The sequence below is a fragment of the Lampris incognitus genome, chromosome 3, assembly GCF_029633865.1.
Source record: "Lampris incognitus isolate fLamInc1 chromosome 3, fLamInc1.hap2, whole genome shotgun sequence".
NCBI lineage: Eukaryota > Metazoa > Chordata > Actinopteri > Lampriformes > Lampridae > Lampris > Lampris incognitus.
In genome coordinates, this window is record NC_079213.1 from 16,306,861 (window position 1) to 16,333,534 (window position 26,674).

At 44.5% G+C, this 26,674-nt stretch overlaps 1 protein-coding gene across 1 annotated transcript in view; it reads right to left on the reverse strand.

The window, feature by feature from the left end:
* Positions 1-26,674, reverse strand: part of grm8a (glutamate receptor, metabotropic 8a) — a 497,387-nt gene that overhangs the window by 64,974 nt on the left and 405,739 nt on the right. Inside the window, exons 7-8 of the mRNA XM_056275654.1 lie at positions 11,153-11,292; positions 2,034-2,180 (exon numbers count right to left, since the gene is read on the reverse strand). Of these exons, the coding sequence (XP_056131629.1) occupies positions 2,034-2,180; positions 11,153-11,292 (287 nt within the window). The remainder of the gene's footprint in view (positions 1-2,033; positions 2,181-11,152; positions 11,293-26,674) is intronic.

Here is a 26,674-nt window from a genome sequence, read left to right on the forward strand (position 1 = left end):
TTCTTTTCACCTGACAGTGAGGAGTTTCACCAGGGGGACGTAGCACGTGGGAGGATCACGCTATTCCCCCAGTTCCCCCTCCCCCAAACAGGCGCCCCGACCGACCAGAGGAGGCGCTAGTGCAGCGACCAGGACACATACCCACATCTGGCTTCCCACCCGCAGACACGGCCAAATGTGTCTGAAGTGGAGCCCGACCAAGCCGGAGGTAACACGGGAATTTGAACCGGCGAGACCCGTGTCGGTTGGCAACGGAATAGACTGCTATGCTCCCCGGACTGTGGTCACACCTTTAAACCTCTTTACTTTGCGGTTTATTCAGAGTGCTTGTTCAAATTACACAATTTGTCAGAGGTGACTTGACTGACCTAATGACAGACACGCAGCCTTGAACAAGTCACACAGTTATTTCCCAGACCAGGAATAAAAAATGTAAAAAAAGGCCTCCTCTTTTGGCAAAGTGAATGTGTAACTTGACTACCACAGTCACAAGCTAGTTGCTATTCTCACTTAGACATTCGTCATTCTCCTATTTCCTCAACAGTTGAATGTGTAGGGTTTTCATTCCAACCCAACTCCACACCAGGTGATTTCACTGATACATTCTTCCTCTTTGGTTGAAGGGCTACTAATCAGTGAAATCACCTGGTGTGGAGTATGGCTGGAATGAAAACCTGCATACACATGGCTCTCCATGGCACATGGTTAGCCACCCCTGGTGTGGGGGCGTCTGGGTAGTGTAGCGGTCTATTCCATTGCCTACCAACATGGAGATCGCCAGTTTGAATCCCTGTGTTATCTTGGTTGGGCATCCCTACAGACACAATTGGCCGTGTCTGCGGGTGGGAAGCCGCATGTGGGTATGTGTCCTGGTCGCTGCACTACCACCTCCTCTGGTCGGTTGGGGCGCCTGTTCAGGGGGGGGGACTGGGGGGAATAGTGTGAGCCTCCCACACGCTACATCCCCCTGGTGAAACTCCTCACTGTCAGGTGAAAAGCAGCGGCTGGCGACTCCACATGTATCAGAGGAGGAATGTGGTAGTCTGCAGCCCTCCCCGGATTGGCAGAGAGGGGTGGAGCAGTGACCGGGACAGCTCAGAACACAGGGTAATTGGCCAAGTATAACTGGGGAATAAAAGGGGGGGGAAATAGTTGAATGTGTAATGTGTAAAATAAATAGGAAAATGTACTTGGTCAATTTGCACGACTGAAACAAACAAACGCATGAACAAGTGAATAAGCAGAGAAACACAGCAAGGCTGAACAGTGACCTTTGCTGCAGTGGGTACCGCACACCGCCTCCACACACTGCAGGTGGACGATCACCGATCGGTTCAGTAATGGTCATGTTACAGAGTGGCGCCACGCAAAACCCCAATTCTGCACTGAGCATGTCAACAGGTAGTAAGTCTCACAGCAAATTAATGGAGATTGTGTACTTTGATGAACATCGTCTAATGTCATGGCTGGTTTGGTTTTTTTATGCTTGAGGAAACAACACTTGACAACAGCTGGCTTATACGCACGTATGTGGGAATTGCTCTAATTTGATATGAAGCATGATGGGCAACTAAACTGCTGTTTTTCTATCACTCTTCACCGCAAAGGGGGTAATTAATAAGGGTAGTAAATTTAAGAAATCTGCGTGAAGAGACCCCTTTAACCTGTTACAGTTTGTCCTCTGTTTTTACTTATACGGCATCTGGAAAAAGGCTGTGGATGGAGTCTAAATCCTTGGTAAATAACAAACGGGTATTTAGATATGTGCCATTGTTTGGGAACTTTTACTCAATGCCTTGCAGTGGGAAGGAAAACCACCAAATCTGTTTTTTCTAGGACCACATTCTGCCCATTGAGCAATGTACGAGAACATAATTGTCAAGTTATGCACGACCTTGTTGGACACCCACGCCGACGTGTTAACTGGCCTTTGTTAAAGTCACTGATAGCTCTTCTTACTACACCATTTTAAATACCAAAATAAAAAAAAGGAAATCTGAATAACGTTGAATGAGCCAGTGTCTGATACCCACCTGGTAGTGATACCCCTCACAGCACTCACAGTGCCAGCAGCACGGCACGCCTTTCACCACTTTCTTCCTTTCCCCTGCCCGGCACGGTATGCTGCACACCGAGGCAGGGAGGGATGGATTGCCCGTCCTCCACCGCATGGCCTCCACCTACACGGAGAGATATGAGAAGGAAGGTACGAGAAGAGGTTAGAATGGGTATGGAGTGGGGAGGAGGGCAGAAAGGAGGAAATGATGTGTCCTACGTGCGCTACCCCTGATGAAGACGACGGATTCATGCTTTTGTCATCCATTTTGATTTTTGTCGTTTTATCGGTGCGCCGGGACAAATTCCAGCTAACTTTGTAGATGCACTGACAAATTAACGCACTGTCAAAAAGGGGGCTTTGTGTAGAAGAAACAGATTGGCAGACATCTGCTTAAATCCGAAACGCTGGGTATACACGGCCATTTAACATTCTTTGCTCTCTGTACCTGCAAAAATGAAGTCTTCAGGGCAGCTTGGAGAGCGATTAGCACAAGCAGCTCCTCTGATCATTTTCCCTTTTGCTCACGGGCACCAAGCTAACACTAACTAATCTGGATGCCAGCAATCAGATCATAATCAGATCTGGCACAAATAGGCCATCTGTATTTCCTTCTGTGTGTATGTCGGTGTGTGTCTGTGTGTGCACATGCACACGTGTACTTCCATGTGAGTGTTTTGTTTCTTTGATTGTGCATTTTGCTTCTCTGCACGACAAAGTATGTGTGTGTGTGTGTGTGTGTAGGACAAATCGGATTATGTGTGCGCATGTGCACCTGTGTGCACTGTGTGGGTGCATGTATGTATGTGGTTGTGTGTGTGTGTTTGGATGTTTCTCTGTGTGTGAATCTGCGAGTGTCTGTAATAAACTCCATCATTATGCCGAGTCCCCGAGGTTCATCCACTGCCCAGGGTACTCGGTAAAGTGGAGGGGCTCAGTTTCACACAGGAACAAAATGTACCAGTCAAACAAAAGCTGGTTCGGAAGAAAACCTCATGAGGGATGGAGAGGGGAAATGGTCTTGTTCTAATGACAGGCACCCAGGCACATAAGCACACACATCAAAGAAGGTTGCATCAGTTCATCTGGATACAATGTTTATTGACAGATACATTTCATCACTCATCTAAGCGACCTCTTCAGTCTAAACTGACTGCAGGTTTCCCCACCCTGATAAACAATACAACCCAAACCGACCAGCAGTTTCATATGCAAATATGGCCGTGACCATTAACCAGAGTTTCAATGGCCACGTGTACCATTCACAGAGGATTGGGGAATGGTTAAATCACAGCATTGTAAGATGGTGACAGATGTACTCTTAGCCCCCCCCCCTTCGGTTCAGGGATGGGGGTTCCCTCTTAACATAGATGGCTTCTTTGACTCCCCATTCAAACCAGTGTTCCTCCCTATCAAGGATGTGCACATCCTCATCCTTGAAAGAGTGGCCACTGGCCCGATTGCAAACATTCCCCAATCCTCTGTGAATAGTACACATGACCACTGAAACTCCAGTTAATGGTCATGCCCATATTTGCACATGCAGCCGATAGTTGGTTTCGGTCGTTATGTCACTGTATTGTTTATAAGGGTGGGGATACCTGCAGTCAGTCTAGACAGAAGAGGTCATTTAGATGAGTGATGAAACATATCTATCAATAAACATTGTGTCCAGATGAACTGATTCAACTTTCTTTGATTTTCCTACCTGGATTATTGAACATGCATTAAGATATAACACACACACACACACACACACACACACACACACACACACACACACACACACACACACACACACTGCTCACAACTTCGCAGTCCAAGAAATTTGTATATATATATATATATATATATATATATATATATATATATATATATATATATATATGTGAGTGTGTGTGCATGTGTGTAATGTCTGAACTTTCCCTGTGTTTGAGCTCGGTGTTGTTTGTAACTTTATATTTATTCATTATATTTCATCAGTTATCTATTCGTTGTCATACAGCTCCATTCTGTTAAGTACCTATACACAAAGGAAAACACACTCTTCACTTGTTTTGCGAACAACTAAGCATAAATTATGCACCCGAAACAAATTATGCCAAGTCATGTACCACTCTTCCTCTTAATTACTTAACAGAAATAAAAGCTCCAAAAGGATTCTGCTGTAATTACGACAATCACCTACACCGTGTGTGTAGATATGTGCGTGTGTGCACGCATTTCTGTGACAATCAGTATGTGCGCATGTGGGACTTCGAACGTGTTTTTTGCCTTTGCATTAGCATGTTAATCGTGTGTAGATGCATGTCTGGACACAAGACAAAGTGTGTGTGTGGTTTTGTGCATGCACGTGTGTTTATGCACGTGTGTGTGTGTGTGTGTGTGTGTGCATGCTCGTGCACGCTTTTGGCATTGGAAGATTGTCGCTTAAATAACAAGCTGGTTTGAATCCTTATTTTTATGACGACAGCCATTCTCAACGCAAGACCTAAATTGTATTTCATTTACATCTTTCCAAACCTCTGCAATCCTTCGATTCACGGTAAAGTGGGGCGGAGCGCACCGAGACTCGTCCAGTCCTCCTGCCAAATACGCACACTTTTATCAAGCAGCTCAAAAGGCTCTGTGTCCAGCCATCCTCTCTGCAGCGGCTATTCACTCGGTGGAAAGACTGTCTGATGCAGTGAGGGATATGAATCACGTTTTACTCAGGACAGATTTTTTTTTTCTGCTTAATATTAATGGAATATATATGAACTTGAAAAAAGTAAGCCTTGCACTTGAATACCATTGTAGGAGAGAAGTTCTGTGTGTCAGAGGCCTCGCTAACGGGTTTCCATTTTAATTAGTATTACCCAGCAACTAGACGTTTATCAGTCTGAGAAATAGCGCGAGAGATCATTTCCAAAAATATGATATGTAAGAGTACATCACTCATTATCGCAACCACACAGCGCCAACAACTCTCTTATAGGTTATCAGCTAAACTATAAATGTGAAAGTAAATGTTGGTCTGGAAGAGTCTTACTGCTACATGCTGCCTCTACTCTGTCTGTATCGATCAGCTTTCATTAAAACTGTAAGTCACTACGACCAGCGTGTCCCATCCAGCCAGGTCTGCTGGACTTCAGCGTCGCTGCAGTAAAGAACTCGTGACCAGCAGCCAAACATTGTGAATCCCCGCTACACGGCAGCAATTGTTAATTAAGTGTTAAAAATAAAAGAAAAATAATAAAAGCATGACTGCTATCGCGAGTACTGATGTGAGGTATGCAGTTGAGAGGGAATTTCATTGAATTTGACATGAATTAGTGAGGAAGCTCTTACATATTATCTGTGGAAGTGCAGTCAGTCCTCGGTGTTAAATCTACCCACTACAAACAAACGTTAGAAACTACAACTGGCATGGCAAATGATATTTAGAAGTTATGACCCGTTGAATTTGACTGGGGGGTCAAAGACAGGAGTGCCTGTTGGACCCATTATCGCCCCCTTGTGGTTATTTTCCTGTATAGCGCTTGGGTGATGGTGGTGGTGGTGGGTTGGGGTTAGAATGATCGATCCCCCTTGGCTGTACTGTGCCTACAAACTGAAAGAGGAATTACTGAAAAAATTTTTTTTTGTTTTTTTATCACGTTTTGTCTTGTGCTTCTCCGCTAACTCTCGTCATTTATGTTGCTGCACTTAGTCTCTGTCTCTTTCTCACTCTCTCAGTTCATCAGCTGGCCGGCCCGTCCATCAGGCAGACAGCATTAAGTGTCTATTAGTCTCCTCATCTGTCATCTGGCCTTTCCAATGAAGTCCTGGGTGGATTTACAGCACCAAGCACTTCACCGCTCCTAAGAAGTGTGAGTGAGTGTGTGTGTGTGTGTGTGTGTACGCATGTGTGTGCTGAATGCGCGAGAGAAGATGGAGAGGCTGAGATTTTCATCCTCTCGGTCTGTGTGCAGTGTGATATGCATGCTCAATCATATTCATAATTGATGTGTTTGAGAGTATGTTTTCTCGGAGTTTGTGCGAATTTCAGTTTGTGTGTGTATGCATGCATGTGTGTGTAAGTGTGTCTGTGTGTGCACACACAAAACGCTGCTGTTAATAATTAATAATATAATTGAAAATTTGTTTTTTTATTACAATTTTCACTTTACTGTATTGCATTCAGTGTGTGTGTGTGTGTGTGTGTGTGTGTGTGTGGGTGTGCGCGTGTGTGTGTGTGCAGGGTTATGACAGGCAGGGGACAGAAGATGACGTCTGACATGAAAACGCCTTGAAGCTGGATGGGAGTTAACGGTATCTGTATGATGTTTAATTTTTCAGTGACACAAGCAGCTTTAACACACACACACACACACACACACACACACACACACACACACACACACACACACACACACACACACACACTTGCTTGCTGGTTGTCCATCGTGCCCGATGATGACCATCTTCTTCTATTTTTGGGTCCTTTGGTGGCTGAATAGTCGATCCTGGATGCACAGTTGCGGTTGCAGACCGGGCATGTAAAAGTGGTGCTGGAGGGGGTAGGGGTAGCTTTGCGAGCATGCCTCTTCACACGCTTTGCTACACGGTGTTGTGTGCGCTGGTTTTCCATGTACTTCACTCCCTCTGAGATGTGAGAGCGCCAGGTTGTGCGGCAGAAAGCAAGTTCCTCCAAAGAAGAGGGGTTGATGTGACATCTTTTTAGTGTGGTCTTCATTTGGTCTTTGAACCGCTTCTTCTGCCCACCAGCAGTGCGTTGGCCAAGGCGTAGTTGGCCGTAGAGGACTTTTCGTGGGAGTCGTTCGCTGGGTATGCGAATAACATGCCCAAGCCACCTGAGTTGATGGTGTTTTAGGGTAGACTCCACGCTGCAGCTGCCTGCCCGCTCCAACACCTCTGTGTTTGGCACTCTGTCCTCCCAAGTAATGCCGAGGATCCTCTGGAGACATTTTACATGGAAGGCCTCCAGGCTTCTGAGATAGTGGCTGTAGATGGTCCATGCCTGGAGATGCACACTGCTCTGTAAACAAGCACTTTGGTGTGGAGATTGAGGTTGCTGTTTTGGAAAACCCTTCTCCTTAGACGGCCAAAAGATGTTGAGGTTTGTTTGAGGTGGTGCTGAATCTCATCGTCTATTTTGCAGGTGTCGGATAGCATACTTCCCAGATATTTGAAGGCAGGAACAGTGGCCAGTTGTTGCCCTTCTGCTGTGAAGGTTGTTGGGTGGTTTGGGAAGCCGGCAGTCAACTGACAGATTACATCTGTCTTTTGGGTGTTAATAATCAGTCCCATTCTCCTGTATGCAGTTACAACTGCCGACAGAGTGTTTTGTAGGGCTTCTGGTGTGTGAGCTACCAGGGCACAATCGTCGGCATACTGTAGCTCAATAATGGTCTCAGAGGTCAACTTGGTGGTTGCCTGAAACCTCCTGATTTTGAATAAGTTTCCATCGAGCCTGAAGTCAATGGTAACTCCAGCCTGCTTCTCCAGCCTCCTTCATAACAGTGTTGTAACAGAGACTAAGAAGATATTGAACAGGACTGGGGCTAGCACACAGCCTTGTCTGACTCCAGTCTGCACACCAAAGGGCTCAGAACTGCGGTTCCCCACTACCACTCGGGCCATCATTCCTGAGTGAAACTGTCCAAGAATGGTAAGAAACTTGGGTGGACATCCAAATTTCTTCAGGACTTGCCACAGCAGGGCCCGGTTAACTGTATCAAATGCCTTTGAGAGGTCTATGAATGCTATGTATAGATCCTTGTGCTGTTCTCTGCATTTCTCCTGGAGCTGGCGTGTCACAAAGATCATGTCAATGGTCCCTCTATCCTTTCGGAAGCTGCATTGTGACTCTGGTATGACCTGTTCGGCTACTGCGAGTGTTAGTCTGCGGAGCATGATCTTGGCTAGAACCTTTCCTGCAATGGCCAGCAGTGAAATACCCCTACTGTTGGAGCAGATGGATTTGTCTCCTTTGTTTTTATAAATGGCCACAATGTTGGCATCTTTCCACTGTTGGGGGACACACTCGCGACTCCACACCTCAAGGATATAGAGATACAGTGTCCTCGTACAGAGGTAGCGTCCTTCCTTGAGGGTTTCAGCTGAAATATTATCAGGTCCAGGGGTTTTGTTGTTTTTCAGGGTCTTGACTGCATGTAGGATTTCTTTAAAAGATGGTGGGAGGTCTAGGTCTTTCAAGGTGGGCTGTTCAGGGAGTTCTGCCAGTACAGTTGAGTCCACTGGGGTGGGCTGGTTGAGCAGGGTGTTAAAATGCTCGGCCCACCGCTCCACTAACAGGGCCTGATCCTTGATGAGAGTTGTTCCATCAGCAGACCTAACGGGTGTCAGGGAGCAGTTTCTGGGGCCATAGATGGCCTTAACTGCATCATAGAAACCATGCATGTCGTTCCTGTCTGCATGAGCCTGGATTTCGTTGGCTTTCAAAATCCACCACTCATTTTGCAGTTTCCGCAGAGTTGCTTGGGCCTCAGAGCGGAGGTCTGGCCATTTTTTCTTGAGAGGTTGGGATAGTGGGTTGCTGAGGGTGGCTCTGTGTGCCTTATGCATGTTGTCCAGGAGGGTGGAGATCGTTCCGGCATTGTCATCAAACCAGTCCTGATGTTTCTTGGTTTTGAAGCCAATGGATTGAGCTGCATTGTCAAAGAGGGTGGTGCTCAGAGAGGTCCACTTTTCATCCATCCCAGACTCTGAGTTGATCAGCTGTTCAACGTCAACTAAGTTGTCGGCTAGAGAATGACGGAAGGTGTTTCGGGTGTCGCTGTTGGACAGTCTGGCGCAGTAGAGTGGTTTCTTTTTTGGCCCAGATTGGCATCTCAAGGGTTGGACATGTACTCTGACTTTTGTCAGGATCATACGGTGGTCTGTCCAGCAGTCTGCTCCTCGCATAGCTCTTGTAAGGAGCACGTCTTTAAGATCAACCCGCCTCACGATAGCATAATCAAGCAGGTGCCAGTGTTTGGATCTGGGATGCATCCAGGATGCCTTGTATTTGTTCTTTTGTTGGAAAATGGTGTTTGTGATGGTGAGGTCATGTTCCGAGCACAGACTAAGAAGTCTTATGCCATTGGGGTTGACTTTTCCAATGCCGTGGGCACCAATCACTCCATTCCAATTTTGCATATTCTTCCCAACTCGGGCATTAAAATCACCAAGCAAAATGACTTTGTCGCTCCTTGGGATGTTGATGAGTATATCATCGAGTGCCTGGTAGAAGCGATCTTTCTCTTCATCATGAGATGGCAAAGTTGGAGCGTAGGCACTTATCAAGGTGATGTATTGACATTTTGCAAGGGGTATACGGAGAGTCATAAGCCGCTCATTAATGCCCACTGGTGTTTCTTCGAGTTTGGGTAAGAGACTGTTCTTAATTGCAAAACCAACTCCATGGATGTGTTGACCTCCTAGGGGGTATCCTTTCCAAAAGAAGGTATAGCCCTCTCCTACTTCGTTGAGCGAGCCCTCTTCAAGGAGCCTGGTCTCACTGAGTGCCGCCACATCCACACAATAGCGCTTCAGCTCGCTGGCAATAAGTGCTGTTCTGTGTTGAGGTCTGTCCGTACCATGGCTGACGTCCAGGAGTGTTCTTATGTTCCATGCTGCAAATCTTAGTTGTATAATGTTTGTTTTTCGACCGCATAGTGGAATGGCCCGGCAGGTGCGGTTTCCTGCCCAGGCGCAGTGTTGAGTGGGCAATTTTTGGGCCACCTTTTCTAGGCCATTCCCCGAAAGGGGTGAGCAGTGCGGTCCCTAAATAGGACTGCTCAGACGCACAGGGGTCTGCCGGAAACAGCTGCCACTCAATCCCAGCTGCTAACGACCGTTGCCCTGTGCCGCTGGCGTGCAGAGTTCCAACTAAGAGCTCCCAGCTCATTCAGACCTGCTCCCGTCATTGGATACTCCATCGCCGCCAGACTTTGTGAGGTCGGGGACTCAGATAGCAGAAGATACCTGCCCAGAGATGGTTTTTAAAGTGGCATGGGGGGTGCACTTCTCCCAACGCCACATGACTTGATTGTAGAGGAGATGGTTCCGATGGCAAAGGGGGTCCCTAGACGACCGGCACCTCCACACAACTGCAGGGGGCTGCCGGAAATCCAGTTTTTCGGAAACCACCTCGAAGCGTGCTGCCACAGCTTGCTTTTCTGTTGGGGTAAGCTCCCTTAGCCTTATGTCTTCCCAGACTCACCCACAAGGCAGCGGGGCAGTGGCTGATAGGTGCCAGGGCATGTCCACCAGGGTGGGCCTGCACACCATATCTCTGGGGCCCACTGCTGCTCCGAGATCCCCTGCCAAGTTAGCCTGGGGCCGCAAGACCCCAGTTACCATGTGTGGCCACGTGGAGGCCTGGCAGGAGTCTTGGTGAAGGAGAGGCTATGTACTGGCAAGGGAAGGCTTACACGTTAGGATGCTTCCCTATTCGCCGCAAAGGCTAGCCAGCGGCAGCAAGCTAAGGGCAGGAGGGACACAAGCGGGTTGGAAGAACACATGCACCTTCCCTCCAACTACACGCTGCTGCACTAGACGCATCACAACACCCTGTCTGTATGCACACACACACACACACACACACACACAGGTATAAACACACAAGCAGATCAATTTGTTTAATAGGCCCAAGATGCAGCTTCCTATTCATGAATGCAGACTCTGTCATTAAAACCATATGTGAAATATAATTTTATCACTAATTTAATAATGGCTAATAATATATAATGGCTTATTATTTTTGGGGAGGGGTGGGGAGTCTAGTTTCTTTGATTCCCGTGATAACTTTTTGAAATGTCTGCTTTTTCTTTAATATTCATTGTGAGGACTTCAAATACATTTGGGTGATTTAAAAGATCTGAATATGCTAACTGCCTATGCCTGCTCATCGGGGGCGTGTGTGTGTGTGTGTGTGTGTGTGTGTGTGTGTGTGTGAGAGAGAGAGAGAGAGAGAGAGAGAGAGAGAGAGAGAGAGAGAGAGAGAGAGAGAGAGAGAGAGAGAGAGAGAGAGAGAGAGAGAGAGAGAGAGAGAGAGAGAGAGAGAGAGAGAGAGAGAGAGAGAGAGAGAGAGAGATTGAAAATACTAACGCTCAGGTATAGTTTGTTGGTCCAGGTGCCGATGACTCTGTATTCGGCAGTAGATTTATTGGTGATTTGGTACTGAAAGATGTCATATCTTCCCGGAGCATCTCCATTCTCATTAAAAACCACAGGAGTACCTGCACTTCCTAGAAGGGAAAAAAACAACACACACACACACACACACACACACACACACACACACACACACACACACACACACACACACACACACACACACACACACACACACACACAAAGAGAGCGAGGTTGAAAGGTGACCAACAGTTGTGGTTTACAGTGGCGATTTCTCACAGAGGCCAAGGGAAGCCTGGCTTCCCTTGTTCTACCAGCCTGTAGTTGTCATTTTAATAAAAACACTTCAACACTTTCTGTAATTCTTCTGTGCTGTAGCTGCCATCTCTTCCCCATTACTCGTCGAGTATGTTACAGTGAGTGATACAGCCTACCTCTAAATGTTAACATGTGTTGAATGTCGGCCAGTGTGTGTGGTGAAACACTGTACTGCACTCCTACTGTAGATGTAGTCATGTTAAATCTGTGGGGAGGCCAGGCCGGAGTTGGCTTCCCTTGGGGAAAAAAAATTGAAGGCTTAACAGCCGTTTGGCCTCACACCTATCAAACCATACTGTGCTATCAACATCACTGAAATGAAATAAACAGGAACATTAACCATTAGCTATCTTTTTTTGGTATTGATTATCACCATTAGCAAGTAGTAGCGTACAGTTATGGAGGGCAGAAATTTGTTATTTTTTTTAGTAAAAAAACAACTTTACCAAACTACCACTGCAACAGCAATTTAAAATGAAGACTGATGGCAGGCCAACCCCAAAACTAGAGCTGCGTACAGAGAGGAAAGGAGGGATTTGGACTTTCAAAGAAAATAAACTATGCCTGCATGAACTAGCTAGCTGGTAGCGCTAAACTCCAGCAGCTATTTTGTTGGCCGTGTCTTCTTTTTGACAAGACAGGAGAATGGCCATTCTCTTCAAATAGGGTCAGTGTAATGCACACCCCTTTCTCCCTCTGTGGCTTTATTGTTGAAGGAATTGCTGGTGTAGCTGTGTGCAGTTGTTGATGTGGTTATAACTTATATTGCTTAGATGTATTGTGCCTCACTTGACTGGCTTTAGCTGCATGTGTTAGTCAGTCCACTGAAGTAGTTGTTTTATTGCAGCTGTTTGAACACAGAAAATAAGCACCATGGACGGCATCCATAGGGCCAGGTTACCTTCTAATTTTTTTTTATTTGATTTTGATATACTTTATTAATCCCCGTAGGGAAATTATGCTCCACATTTAACCCATCCTAGCTGTGTAGCTAGGAGCAGTAGGCAGCCGCCATGCAGCACCCAGGGACCAACGCAGTTCGTCTTGCCGTGCCTCAGTTAGGGGCACAGAAAGGAGTATTAACCCTAACATGCATGTCTTTTTGATGGTGGGGTAAACCTGAGCACTCGGAGGAAACCCACCACAGACACGGGGAGAACATGCAAACTCCACACAGAGGACGACCTGGGATGACCCCAAGGTTGGACAACCCCGTGGTTCGAACCCAGGACCTTCTTGCTGTGAGGCGACAGTGCTAACCACTGCGCCACCGTGCCACCCGGTCTATCTGTTTAGATGAGATGGTGATTGTTTATAACCTTTGCAGGTCTGGGCCCTGTTTCAGAAAGCGGGTTTAGTGAAAACTCAAAAGAGTTGGTTGACTCGGGGTTGAAGGAAACGCTGCGTTTTCAGTTTCACAAAGCCAACTCTGAGTCAGTTACTATGGCAACATACTCTGTGAAGCTAACCCGCTTGCTGCCAGGTTTTCTTCAACTAACCCTGAGTTTCTCCTCTTTAGCTGAAAGCCTGCAGACTAAAGGAAGTGTCAGACATGGCATGTCCTTTTCTTGAAGAGCCAGTTGATATTGAACACAAATACTCCGCAGAAATCTCTGCCAGGAGAGGGTGATCACACCCCGCTTGTATATTTTATCATTCCTTGATGATTACCTGTTTAAACATTACCGTTTTTCTGCACAATTGATCATTTATTTGAGCAATATTCTCAGCCCTCATATTGGTCATATGATACATGGTGGACATGCTCTCAGTTCGGAGCAAATTCTTCATGCTTCACTTTCAATATAACATCAGTCACGCTGAGAATATTTCCAAGACAATCTTATTGGGCTGTCAAAAATGTGACTTTTGCACTAAAACATTTACTGTACACTTTGGTGGTGTTCCCAAGTCACAGACCTACAAGACTCATCAAAGAATTACACAGAACTGCAGGTATCAGTCTAAGCAATAATTAATTTATTTAGCATGACCAGTTAATTTGATATATTTCAGGGTTTCCAGGTGTGACTGGCTGCTTAGATGGCACTCGTATTCCTCCCACATCTCCTTCAGTAAATGGAGGTTATGTGAATAGGAAGTGTTACCATAGCTTTAATGTGCAGGTAGGCCTAAATATAGTAGCCTTTAGCATTCCAAATGAAAGATAGTTCACAATACAGCTACTGCAGCTAATTACTGTTCTGTACTGTGAAGATCATACGTGACATGGCCCATATTATCAGCAATGTGGAAGGAAAGTGCCCTAGGTCTGTGCATGACTTGGGAATTTTTCGTGAGTGTACACTGAGTGCTAGATTTGCCTATGGTTTATAAATAAATAAATATATATAAATATATAGGTAGATAGGCAGATAGCTATATCCTATTATAATCAATATTTTGTTTCCTCCTACTGCAACTGGAAATTTAAACTATTTCCTTGTATTATCACAGGACAGCTCGATGGTTACCTGCTCGGGCACAGAGGGTACCCGTGCCAGCTCTATTTGCTGATCCCTTACCCTGAGCCCAGCCCACAGCAAGATTATAACTTGGCTTACTGCAGGACACGAGCCAATGTTTTTCACAACATTGACACAATTAGTGGAGAACAATGTCCAACTCAAACCAGTGAATGATAACAATCCTGACCCCCCCCCCCATTGACAGATGAGTTGGAAGAGCAGTCAGAGACACAATATGCGACCATCATTTCTGATTCACCCATCACCTCCCCAGTGTCAAATAAAGACAACATGCCTTTCTTTTTATGAAGTCTTATTTATTTCCTGCAGGTACAAATCCAGTACAGTAGTTAACATTTTTTCATGTTGTTCATACAAGTAAAATCATCCACCTGTGGGCATCTCACCCACCTTTAACTGATGTTCCAGCAGTTGTATTTCTATTTTTGTCTTTTGCATCTGCAGCCTTATGTGGTCCATTTCTAAATTAGATTTTTCAATTTGTCTTCTAAGTGCACCTTGCACAGCTGTGCACCTTGCACAGCTGTTTCACGGGGAACAATAGGAACACAAAAAATGACATTGAATTTCACAACGCCAGGACTACTTAGTTTCATTGTTAAGTCATGGGGCCGTGCTGAACAATATCTTACTGAGGTAAGTTGTGCTGTGGAGGTGGATGGACCATCTTCCTCATTGTGAGTTCCAGCATTGCTCTGTAAGAGAAAAACACGGTGCAAGTTTTATTATGGTGCAACACTATCATCAACTGTCAGATGTAATTTTTAAGGTGTAAATCTCAATAGGCCGATCTGTATCTTCCCTCTCTGTGGCAGCTGAAAAGGTGTCTTCATCATCCTCCTGTAATGAAAATTAACAAGTTCTTGTGTTCTACTCTAACCCATTATGAAAAATCTGTGGGGTTTTAAGAGTACTTACAACTGCATGGAGGTCTGTTACAGCAGATGGATTGCACCATCAATAACTGGTAGAAGATAAAGAAGATTAAGATTAAGTTAAATTATAACTTTACCCAGGAAAGTGCCCCACCTAATTTGAATTTTGTTTTTACAACAGTGTGCATCACAATTTTTCAAATATATAACTCCGTGTCAACTTAAAATAGATTATGATGTCTGAAGGACAACTAAGAATCTGAAGAAGTAACAGCACTCATTTAGACAGACAGTCTTTATTGTCCCACAGGAAGTTTGTTACAAAGAATTTTACCGCTACAAGAAAATCAGTGTGCTAAGTTGTGTCTAAGATAGATGGGTGGGTTTCACTGAGCTAACACTTGGAAAAGGACGAATGTACATACATACATCACTAATCTGAATAACTAACCTCTTATGTAGGCCCTTGTGTCCTGGGGGGTGGTTGGGTCAGATGAGCATCCTCCAGAGATGCCTTCAGCAATAGGTCACCTATTGGTTTCACTGTGGGCCATGTCTTCAGCCTCTGTGAGTGGTGGTGGTGGACCCCCACCTGTTTTTCAGGCCTCAGCTATAATGGAGGTCAAATTTGAACATATCCAGTAAGCACAAATTTGGAGACTTGTATGTATAAAGGCATTTAGGTGCTGCTTTCAAATAGACTATTAAAATACTGGCAGTGTTGAGATGGCTGAAAAATGTGCTTTTTTTTTGCTTAGAAAATTTCACTAACTAGTTACAGATATCACATGGTGAATGTAGCCACTGAACGCTGTTTAATAAGGTAGGGTAGGCTAAACAACATCACAATTGCTTGTAATGAAATTATAACTTACCTGTTTGAGCTATATTTTTATATTTCATCTTCAGTTGCTGCCAAGTATGTTTTGTGCCTATTGGGTTGTACCTGCATAAATATTAAACACGTGCACACACACACACACATACACAGTATTGTGGTACATAGTAAAAAGGTTGAATAAGTGGAACATTTAGGACAGATGTATTGCATTTATAACTCAAACTTATCTTCTTTTTTTTTTATTAATACTGACGCATTGACTCAGTCAGCAATTTTCTGCCACACCAGCTCATGCTCTTTTGCTGCTGCTCCTGTATTACTTTTTTCCCTTAAATATATACTCGTATTCCACATACGCATTCATTAATATTTGTAACTCCAGCGGGGTGAAATAGGAAGACCTTTTCTTTTAGCCAGTTGCCATGGTGAATCGTAGTATAGGCACTCCATTGAAGATGGCTTTTTATAGTTGTCACGCATGCGCTCAACTCACGGTGAACATGGAGATGACTGAACGAACTCAGATCAGATCAGGTTTAAACCCAGAGTTTGTTAAACCTGCTTTCTGAAACAGGCTCTTGGTACTTGGTTGTTAGTCTTTTAGGTCATTAGGTCAATCAGTACGGTGCATCTAAGTAACTGGACAATATTGTGTAGCCTATATTTTGTACAGCAAGAAGGCAGATCACTACCGTGTGCAAGTCCTGCATCTCGTATGATACAATTTTGTGTAAAATGATACTGGGTGCTCTAATAGCCCACTGGGTTACATTACATTGGCTGTTAAAGCAGTGACATACTCCTGTCAATTAAGACCCCCCCCCTCCTCCCCCCCAAAAAAGAGACATAGATTAGAGGTCTTGTCTCATTTGGCTTCCTTGAAAAAGTGTCCCCACGCCATGCCACTGGTGGTTTACCTGATCTGGAAATGGATTAAAAGTTTGATTCATGAGTTGCATGGGTCGCATTTGCTTTGTTCTTGTTGCAAATCCTTGGTGTACCCATACATCCTGTAACACAATACAAGATGGGGCAGAGAATTGAAAGTTGCTAAAATCATGCTGTTTATTAGTAGGAGAGGGACGGTTACCGAGTCATCACCAAGAGAGATATGATTAAAAAGTTGATCAAGTTACAGCCAAAGCGTCACAGCATCAAAACCAGGATGGCATTAGAAGTATGATCAAGTTGTCCTCTTTATTTGGTATTTCATAGGAAGGTAAATCCATGCGTCTGGGTAGTGTAGTGGTTTATTTCGTTGCCTACCAACACGGGTATTGCCGGTTCGAATACCCGTGTTACCTCCGGCTTGGTCGGGCGTCCCTACAGACACAATTGGCCGTGTCTGCATGTGGGAAGCTGGATGTGGGTGTATGTCCTGGTCACTGCAATAGCACCTCCTCTGGTCGGTCGGGGCGCCTGTTCAGGGGGGAGGGGGAACTGGGGGGAATAGTGTGATCCTCCCACGTGCTACGTACCCCTGGCAGAACTCCTCACTGTCAGGTGAAAAGAAGCAGCTGACGACTCCACATGTATCGAAGGAGGCATGTGGCAGTCTGCAGCCCTCCCTGGATCGGCAGCGGGGGTGGAGCAGCGACCGGGAAGGCTCGGAAGAGAGGGGTGATTGGCTGGATACAATTGGGGAGATAAAGGTGGAACCCCCCCCCCCCAAAAAAAAAGTAAGGTATATCCACCTGGTTTATCCCCACAATAATTCTCATTCAGAAGAACTACAGTAGCTACATCCATCCATCCATCCATTTTCCAAGCCACTTATCCTAATCAGGGTTGCGGGGTGCTGGAGCCTATCCCAGCAGTCCTTGGGCGGAAGGCGGGGGAACACCCTGGACAGGCCGCCAGTCTGTCAGTAGTTACAGTAGTCAAATATAGTCAAATGAAGAAGGTCGCGGCAAAATGGCATAAAATCCTCAGAAATGCAGTAGTCAACAAGCTCAGAAAAGCAAACAAAACAGATTGGTGGGCGTGAGCTTGTTTGTGGGTTTGTTTTGTACGGTGTGTGTGCATGTACATGATCTGGCGTGCACGTTCGGGTTGACATTAATACGTTTTCATATGGTGATTGGTGGTCGGCTGGTCCTAGAAGGTGTTCTTATTAAGCTGAACACATACTTTTGGCTTTCTCCCTCTTTGTCTTATGCTCCCACTTTCTTTTATATAGCACCGCAAAGAAATCAAAGCACTCAATCTCGCATGGCATAAAAGAAATCCAATTACAATGAACATCCGGAGGAAGCACTGCATTATGGAAATTCCCGAACTGGGCTGTTAGTCATAGATATGTCTACCTTTGGAATAACAACTCCCCTCGTTGGGGTGGGAAGAAGGGAGGACGAACAGAGAACGCACAGCGGGTTAGTAACGAAAGGAAAACATCAAAAGATGGAGGGGTGGGTGGAAACTGGAGAGGGGAAGAGAGAGTAGACAGAACGAGAAATTAAGAGAAATGGAAACAAAAAAAGGGAGAGGATGTGGGGGACAGAGAGGAAGAGATCCAAGAGAGAGACAAAAGGAGGAGGGGAGGGGAAAGCAGAAGGAGGTGAGGAGAAAGGCTGAGCTGAAGAGTGACGGAATAGAGAGAGGTATTGCATGTATAAAGCACAAGAGACATCATTTACATCATTTGGCATAAATGATATAAAGGAGTGAGACGTTCTACCAACTGCTGTGAAGCAAAGAGAAAGTAAAAGCCTCTGCATTACAAGAATTAGAGAGACAGAGAGAGAGAGAGAGAGAGCGAGGGAGAGAGAGAGAGAAAGATGTAGGATACTGATACTGAGACAGAAAGACTCAAAGAATAGTAAATGGAGAGAAAACTGTAAAAAAAAAGAAGAGATGAGACATGTCAGATGAGGGAAGGAAAGAGCAATTAATTTTGAATGACAGTAATCCATATAGTTTATGCAGAGAGAGAGCGAGAGAGAGAGAGAGAGAGAGACAGATTACATTGATAGACAGCTATGTAGTCTTCTCTCACCGCAACCAATGACAAAGAGCTGACAAAGAGTGATAGAGAAGAGAGCGGGCAGGAGAGAACAAGGAGGCGACAGAGACACAGCGAGAGAGATTGATTGAGTAAGCGGTCTCCTTCCCTCTTTACCAGAAGTTATCAACGAAGCACATTCCTATGAGGAAACGGTACAATTCTAACAGCACGCATTATTCCTGCTGCACGCCAGAAAAATTCATGCACACACACACGTGCACACACGCGCGTGCACGCACAGACACAGAGTTCTATCACCGCCGTAATGCAGACAGTGTGCTACACTTGTTCCTTGACCCTTAACTAAAACCTCTAAATACCAAACCATATTGGCCTTTCAGTTACCCGTCGACAATTCTGACTTTAACAGATGACTTTCTGTTTTTGAACAGGAAAAAAATTGCTTTGGGTTGTGTAAATCAGTTGTGTCTTGCATGTTCATCTCGTCTCATATCATATCATCAGCCACTTTTCTAGGGTCGGGTCATGGTGGCGGCAAGCTAAGTAGGGCACTCCAGACGTCCCTCTCCCCAGCAACACCCTCCAGCTTCCCCTGGGGGATCCCAATGCGTTCATAGGCCAAATTGGACATGTAGTCCCTCCAAAGAGTTCTGGGTCTACCCCGGGGGTCCCCTCCCAGTTGGACATGCCCAGAAAACCTCCAAAGGAAGGCATCCTAATCAGATGCCCGAACCACCTCAACTGGCTCCTTTTGACGTGAAGGAGCAGCGGCTCTACTCTGAGCTCCTCCTCACCCTATCTCTAAGGCTGAGCCCAGACACCCTATGGAGGAAATTCCTTTCAGCCACTTGTATCCATGATCTCACCCTTTTGGTCACTACCCAAAGCTCATGACCATAGGTGAGGGTTGGGACGAAGATTGACTGGTAAATTGAGAGCTTTGCCCTCTGGCTCAGCTCCCTCGTCACCACAACGGTCCAGTACAACGTCCGCATTACTGCTGATGCTGCACCAATCTCCCGCTCCATCCTCCCCTCACTCGTGAACAAGACCCCGAGATACTTGAACTCCTTCACTTGAGGCAACGACTTGCATGTTGTGTAGCAATTCTGTGCTCATTACAAACCAACACCTTTGTCATTATGTTTACAGTCCATTCATTAATTTGGCATGCATTTTAAAGCCAACCCGAACCTGATTAAATATCATTAAACAGCATTAGCAAAAGTAATTTTAAATTTTAAATGCAATTATACCGTTTATATTGCCATTCATGGTGTATTTTGGTGAAATAAAGCTGAAGGAGAAACAGCTGAACAGTGGTAAAAGCTGATATTTGATAGAGGATGTCAGATTTATGCCAAACTAAGCACTGAAACCTTAATCGAAAAGGTCTTCAATCATTTTTTGTGCCATATGAATGAATGTTGACAATAAGCAAGGCAATATAAGATTGATTGATTTGCAGGATTTCGCAAAACAAATGAAAGCAACAATCTATCAGACACAAGAAGAGAAAGCGACAACAGAATATATCAGGATTAACTCTGGTGCCAAAATTCCCCTATTTCAAACATGGGAATGATGAAAAATACCTTTTTACATGCAATGAATTTGAAACAATGATACAAACTCTGAGAGAAGTAGCTCAAAAATGAAAAGGTGATGTAAAAGAAGAATATGAAAGCTACAGTGAAACGTGAGAATATGGAAAATATGAAATATAGGGTTGCACGTTACGCACTTTTTTTCCAAAATAAAATTGGCTGCTCTGTTTAAAGTGGACACGAAGCAGTCAATCAAGTTAACCTGATTTACTAAACGTACTGCCACTCTAATCAACAATTATATGACAAACATCACAAATGTAAACATAAAAAAGAAGCCCCGTTATATCTTTCGTGGCAAGGGTGCCACCATCTTGCAGTACTATAACCTGTGACATCACGTGGTTGGCTGGCTTGACTTAGCTCAACAACTACAACGGTAGAGACAGTGTAAAATAGAGATAGAGACAGTGAAAGGACAGAAGACAAAACAGAGGCCACTACTGTATTGCTTCTGGATGTAAAAATCATTTTTACAGGGTTACAGCCCAGACAAAACAGTTCATTTTTATAAACTGCCGCTGAAATGGAGAACAGTACTGAATCATTTCTGTGCTGTCAGAATTCTTCATTCTGCCAGGTTGCGCATGTATTTGAGTCGATACGGCGTGGGAGCCGAGTGGAATAATGGTCTTTTCAGACGGTAAGCGACACGCCACCTAAATACTCGCTTGGATCTGCAGGGTCTCAATGCGCTCCTCATATGAATGGACAGGCAGACAAGGTCTCCGGGAGTGAATGCAAGGTACTGTACACCTGGTAACCATAGAAACGGCTTCTGTGCACTATTGTATCCCTGCTGGACTGGTACACCCATATTTTCTTTATAGGCAGTGTTGGGAAGGTTACCTTTGAAATGTAATTGGTTACAGATTACTAGATACATTACTAATTACATTTGATTACCTTTCTAAAACCTAAAAAACATAAATTTAAACAACACAGTTTACCCTCACAACAGTACTCAACACTGATTAATATCAAACTTTTATTAAAAGTTCTTCGATATAACGACTTAAGATTGAAATATTTCGATTTTAAAGCAAAACCAGCAAGACAAATCACAATTCAAGGAGGACTAATGTTAGCTAAGATCTTCTATCCAAGGGATCATAGATGAATGAATAAATGAATGAATGAATGAACGAATGAATGATTTATTTCGAACAAGCAGGATGTAACATAGATAATCCATTGCCAATAATCTGAAGTGATCAACAAATCCACACATAAAACTCAGCAAACAAATCTCCATATATTCATCATCTCTATATCATTTGTTACATGTCTGAAAAGGAGTGAGAGGAAGTATACACTCATTTTTTCCTACCTCTAGATGGTGGTGCCCCTATGCAAAAAGTGTTTTGTTACCCAGCTAGCAATCAATTTGTCATGAAAGGAGACTAAACATATTGCAACGAAATCAGGGGGCAGCCAGGAACCGCCGCACCATGGGCAACTATGTTAACCAGTCAACTAAAAGGTCCGACCCTTTAGCCAAGGGCTAGCGAGTCTAGTCATTCATGGTCGTTACACTACCTCCCTCCTTCAGCAAGCGCTTCAGCATATCAGCTCCCTCATGCCTCTGGGCACACGCATTTCTGATGGTCTCACGGTCTCACCATCCTACTTCTGACACCAATGTAGCGAATTCAGGGGGCAGCCGGGAACCGCCACAGCCAGGATGTGAACCTGGGTTCGCGTCCCGGCTGCGGCAGTTTCTGGCTGCCCCCTGAATTCACTATAATATATATGTTGCCTACCAGATTGGGCACTGGGTAAAATAATGTTTAGATCAAATGTTTAGATCATGCTGTGCAGCACGTTATGTGACCAAAGTTTGGGTTACCATGGTCAAAACACAGTGATGCAGACAGTTTGATGTTGGATAATGACATTCAGCCGAGTTCATCCTCAATAACTTTTGAGTGAGTTCATCAATACACAGTGGGTGTATTCTGGAATCTGACAAAATGAAGAATTCTGACAGTGCAGAAATGATTAAGTAATGTTCTGCGTTTCAGCAGCAATTTATGAAAACGGAGTGTTTTGTCCTTGGCTGTAACCCTGTAAAACTCATTTTTACATCCAGGAGCAATACAATAGCGGCCTCCCTTTTGTCTTCTTCTGTCCTTTCACTGTCTCTATCTCTATCTTTCACTGTCTCTTCTGTTCTACCAGTTGAACTCCGCCAAGCCAACCAACCACGTGATGTCACAGGTTTTAGTACTGCAAGATGGTGGAGCCCTTGCCACAAACGATATAACAAGGCTTCTTTTCTTCTTTTTAACTTTAAAAGGCCATGGGATGCAGTGTTTTCATTACACTGCTAGCATGATGTAGGCTAAATCAACAGGCAAACGTTTTGGTTTGTTTATCTTGTTTGTCCATTGGAAGACTTTCCACGCTGTCTGGCTGATAAAGGCAGAGGAGCCGGAGAAGGGAGGCTGCAGTCAAACTTTCAGCTGCCCCCGCGGTGTCGAACCCTGCCTCCATTTTCATTGTGGACTCATTCGAAATGAACAAAGAAAAAGAAAACGGAAAAATCAATTTCAGGACACATGCACCACATCGGGGGAAAAAGTTTCACCTTCTTCCAACTTTAGAGAGCACCCCGTTATGCCCAATAACAGGCATGGTACCAGAGCTTTTCCCAAAGCAACTGCTTTGGATCCATCTTGTGACCACTTCACAGTGTCACTGCGATAAATAAATAAATAAATAAGCGAGGGGCAGAGTGAAAAAAGCAGAGACGTGCCAACATGCCCCGACTCTGGAGGTGTTGGGCTTTTATGTGACAGCATCAATGTTTCCACCTGCATGCAGCTGCAGTGGATGACAGGGAACAGGAAGACGGGATTGGCGGCTACGCATCACTTTATCGACAAGTGTTTGCCTTTCATTCATGTTCTTTCTCTCTCTCCCTCCATTTCTTTCAATTCCCATCGCTCCGTCCATCTCCTTTGCCCCCAGTCACGTATCTTTCCCTCTCTCTGCTCTTCTCCATAGATTTTCATTTTTCAATCTTCCCCCCCTTGTCCCTCTTCTGTCCATCCTCTTCACCTTTCTGTCCGTAACTCATCCTCTTTCACAGTCTCGTTCCTCCCTTTCACGCTTAGTACTACTTCATGCCAACTACTTCCTTCAACCTCACTTCCTTTCATTTGTTCTGTCCTCCCCCCTTCATTAACTCATGACAAGCTGTGTCTCGCACCTTTCGTCCTCTTTTTCTTACTGTATTCATCTTCCCTTTCCTAACTGGTTTTCCTCTCCATTCATTCTTTTCTTCCTTTCTAAGTGTCCCTCCCTCCTCAACAGTACTGAAACAAGATAAATCCTCTCAACAGACTGAGTGAAATGTGTCTTCAACGAAAACGTAATTGTAAGAGATAAATAAGTTTACTCGTCAACTCATTTGCAAATGTAAATAGTCTTCAAAGGATGGGCTACAACTGTTATGTTGAAAATTATTCAGTCTCCCCTCTTCTTTCATCTCTCGTGTCCTTCCCTCGCTCTGTCTTCCCTTTTTTCGCTGTCACAACCTCTCGTATCTGCCTCTCTTTGTCCATTTATTCTCTCCGTCCATGGCACCTCGTTCGAAGAACGTAGGACGACAAAGTCGAGCTCGCATGTGTTCACAGCGGATATGTCGGTTTCACAATAGCGTTGCGCACATCAAGGGTATTTTCGCCATTCAGCGCCTCGCGAGTGGGAACACACGTGTAGAATTCCACAAGTTATCGCTTTTCTGAGCACAACCTTGGACAACAATTCACCTGTTGCCGTAGCAACACACCTCCATCTCAGCCTTAAGGGGCATTATGACTTTTGAAGATAGTCAAGGTGTAGTGCCGCAATGCACAAACTCTCATCATCATAAGCTAGGACCTGGCTCTATACACTAGCAACATATTCTGAGAAACACACAAATGAAAATCCTCCGTGGCGTGCTGAGATTGTCACTTTTCTCCGTGTCAATCCACTGGGCCATCCCAGATCTCGGATCACCTTGACGCAACAGTTTTGTGTCAGAGTGACCTGATCTCCTGACTTTGTGGATGCCGCCACTTGTTTTCAAATAAATCCTGACAAGAGTTTAATTCTATGGAAACAAGAGCAATTCTCCTTAAAGAACACGGCAAAAAAATAAATAAATACATTAACTTGTTTTAATTAGGTTTTTAAGACCTGAAATGGGATTCGTTTACTAGTTAATGATTTTGCATCATAAAATGATGGTCCACACGGACTTAAATCCACACTTGGAAAACGTCATTATTTCCCACTTTTTCCAGTTAAATCTACTCTGGCTAATCTGATTGGTAAAATAGTGTCTTGTCATTATAAAGCAAATCGATAGGTCCCTCTCTTGCTCTCCTTCCCTCTCCCTTTCTCTTCCCCCAACGTGCCCCGTAACCTGATATCCACTTTTGTAAATGAGGCTTAAAAATATTTAAAATGACTCATGAGGCTCCTAGCTAGGCCTCGGGGTGGCTTCATGACCAGCAACTAAAACAGACAAAACATTACCTCTGCATTATAAATCTCACACTGGATGCTGGAAAAGCTCTCTTTTAGAGCCACTTTTTTTGACATAGAACTAAATAAATGGTGGTCAAGTTTGTGTGACGTGTTGCAGGAACTAAACATGAGGGCTATCAGTAATTCTGCAATAGTTGGAATAAGTGTTTGTTTTTTTTTATTGTTCCTAGGGGTGTGTGTGTGTGTGTGTCCTGTGATGGCCTGGCAGCCTGACCAGAGTGTCTCCCCGCCTGCCACCCAATGACTGCTGGGATAGGCTCCAGCATCCCCGCAACCCTGAGAGCAGAATAAGCAGTTTGGATAATGGATGGATGGATGGATGGATGGATGGGTGCTGTAATGAGTGCTGCAAAATGTTTGTCCATTTTAATTTTCACGCTGCAGATCTGGGCAGAGATCTCGTAAACCATTGTCATTCCTAACTAAGTAGCCAACTCATTAAGTGGCATTGGACCTACTGGTTAGAAATGTTAGCATGTATAAGAACATTATGTTGACAGTGACACTGTGAAATATATCTCAGCAGAATAAATCACACTGACATTCCTGTTTATATATATATATGTTAAAAAAAGCAAGATAAAATTACACATTTGTTGGCTTAGGAGATGCCAGTGACGAGACCTGTGCTCAGACTCATGAACACACAGTTGCACAGCTGTAACACAATAATGAAGACCATAACTGGATCCATGGCCCTATTTAACTTAAAAAAAAACCCCACACAGAGGTTACCAGACAGAAATCGCCTTACTAAAAGTGGATCATACTTGGAAATAAAGGTGAAATGTGTCTTAGCTTTGCAGGATGCTAGCCATCGGCGTCGCCGGGTCATTTTGCCGGGGCTTAAGCCCCCAACGTTTTGAGTGTAGCCCTGAATATCATTTTAAATGTAAGCCTATGTGAAGCCCAACACAAAACGTAACGTGTGTGAATGTCCGATAGTCTTCGTAACATAACAGCTTGTCAAAATAATTGCAGGTCTCTAAACTAACTCCGTGTGTGTTTAATATTCCAATAAACTAATGTTACCATACATATATTTAACTTTTTTTCCTCTAGTCTGGTACTGTAGCATGTCAATAAATGTTTAATGATAGCAGGTGTGAAGTATTCTGCTTCTACACAATACTAATACTAATTACTAACTACTAATATTTTTAACATCACAATTCATAATTAATCTGGAGCGTAAACAGTTTTTGAGGTAAACATTTCAATTTTTCAATGATTAAGACATGTATGTTGAATGTAAATAAGGTTCCAGAGTGCATAAAGAAGCATCAAAATAGAGCTTGTTTATCAAAAACATTTTCTGGGGGGGGGACTCCCCCCCCTGGACCCCCCTACAGTCCGGGCTAAACCCCGAATGTCCTCAAATCCCAGAAACGCCCCTGATGCTAGCCATCTATCATGTTCCACCACAGTGCGTTGTTGCTGCGCCCAGTGTACATGAGAAGCTGTCTCCACCCGCACAATCTGATGACCAAAAAAAAAAACTTAAAAATAATCTTATGATCTAAACGAAATAAGATTTTTTTCAAATTATCCAATACTGATCTGGGGCGGCAGTGGCTCAGGAGGTAGCGCAGGTCATTTGGTAACTGGAGGGTTGCTGGTTTGATCCTCGGCTCCTCCTTGCAAAAATGTCGAGGTGTCCTTGAGCAAGACACCTAACCCCTAACTGCCCCGGTGAACACCGCCATCAGTATATGAGTGTGTGTGTGTGTGTGTGTGTGTGCGTGCGTGCTCATGGGTGAATGTGAGGCATTCATTGATAGTAAAGTATCTGAGTGGCTGTTTCAGCTGGAAAAGCGCTACATAAATGCAACCAAGTCATCTGTAAACTCACAAACAA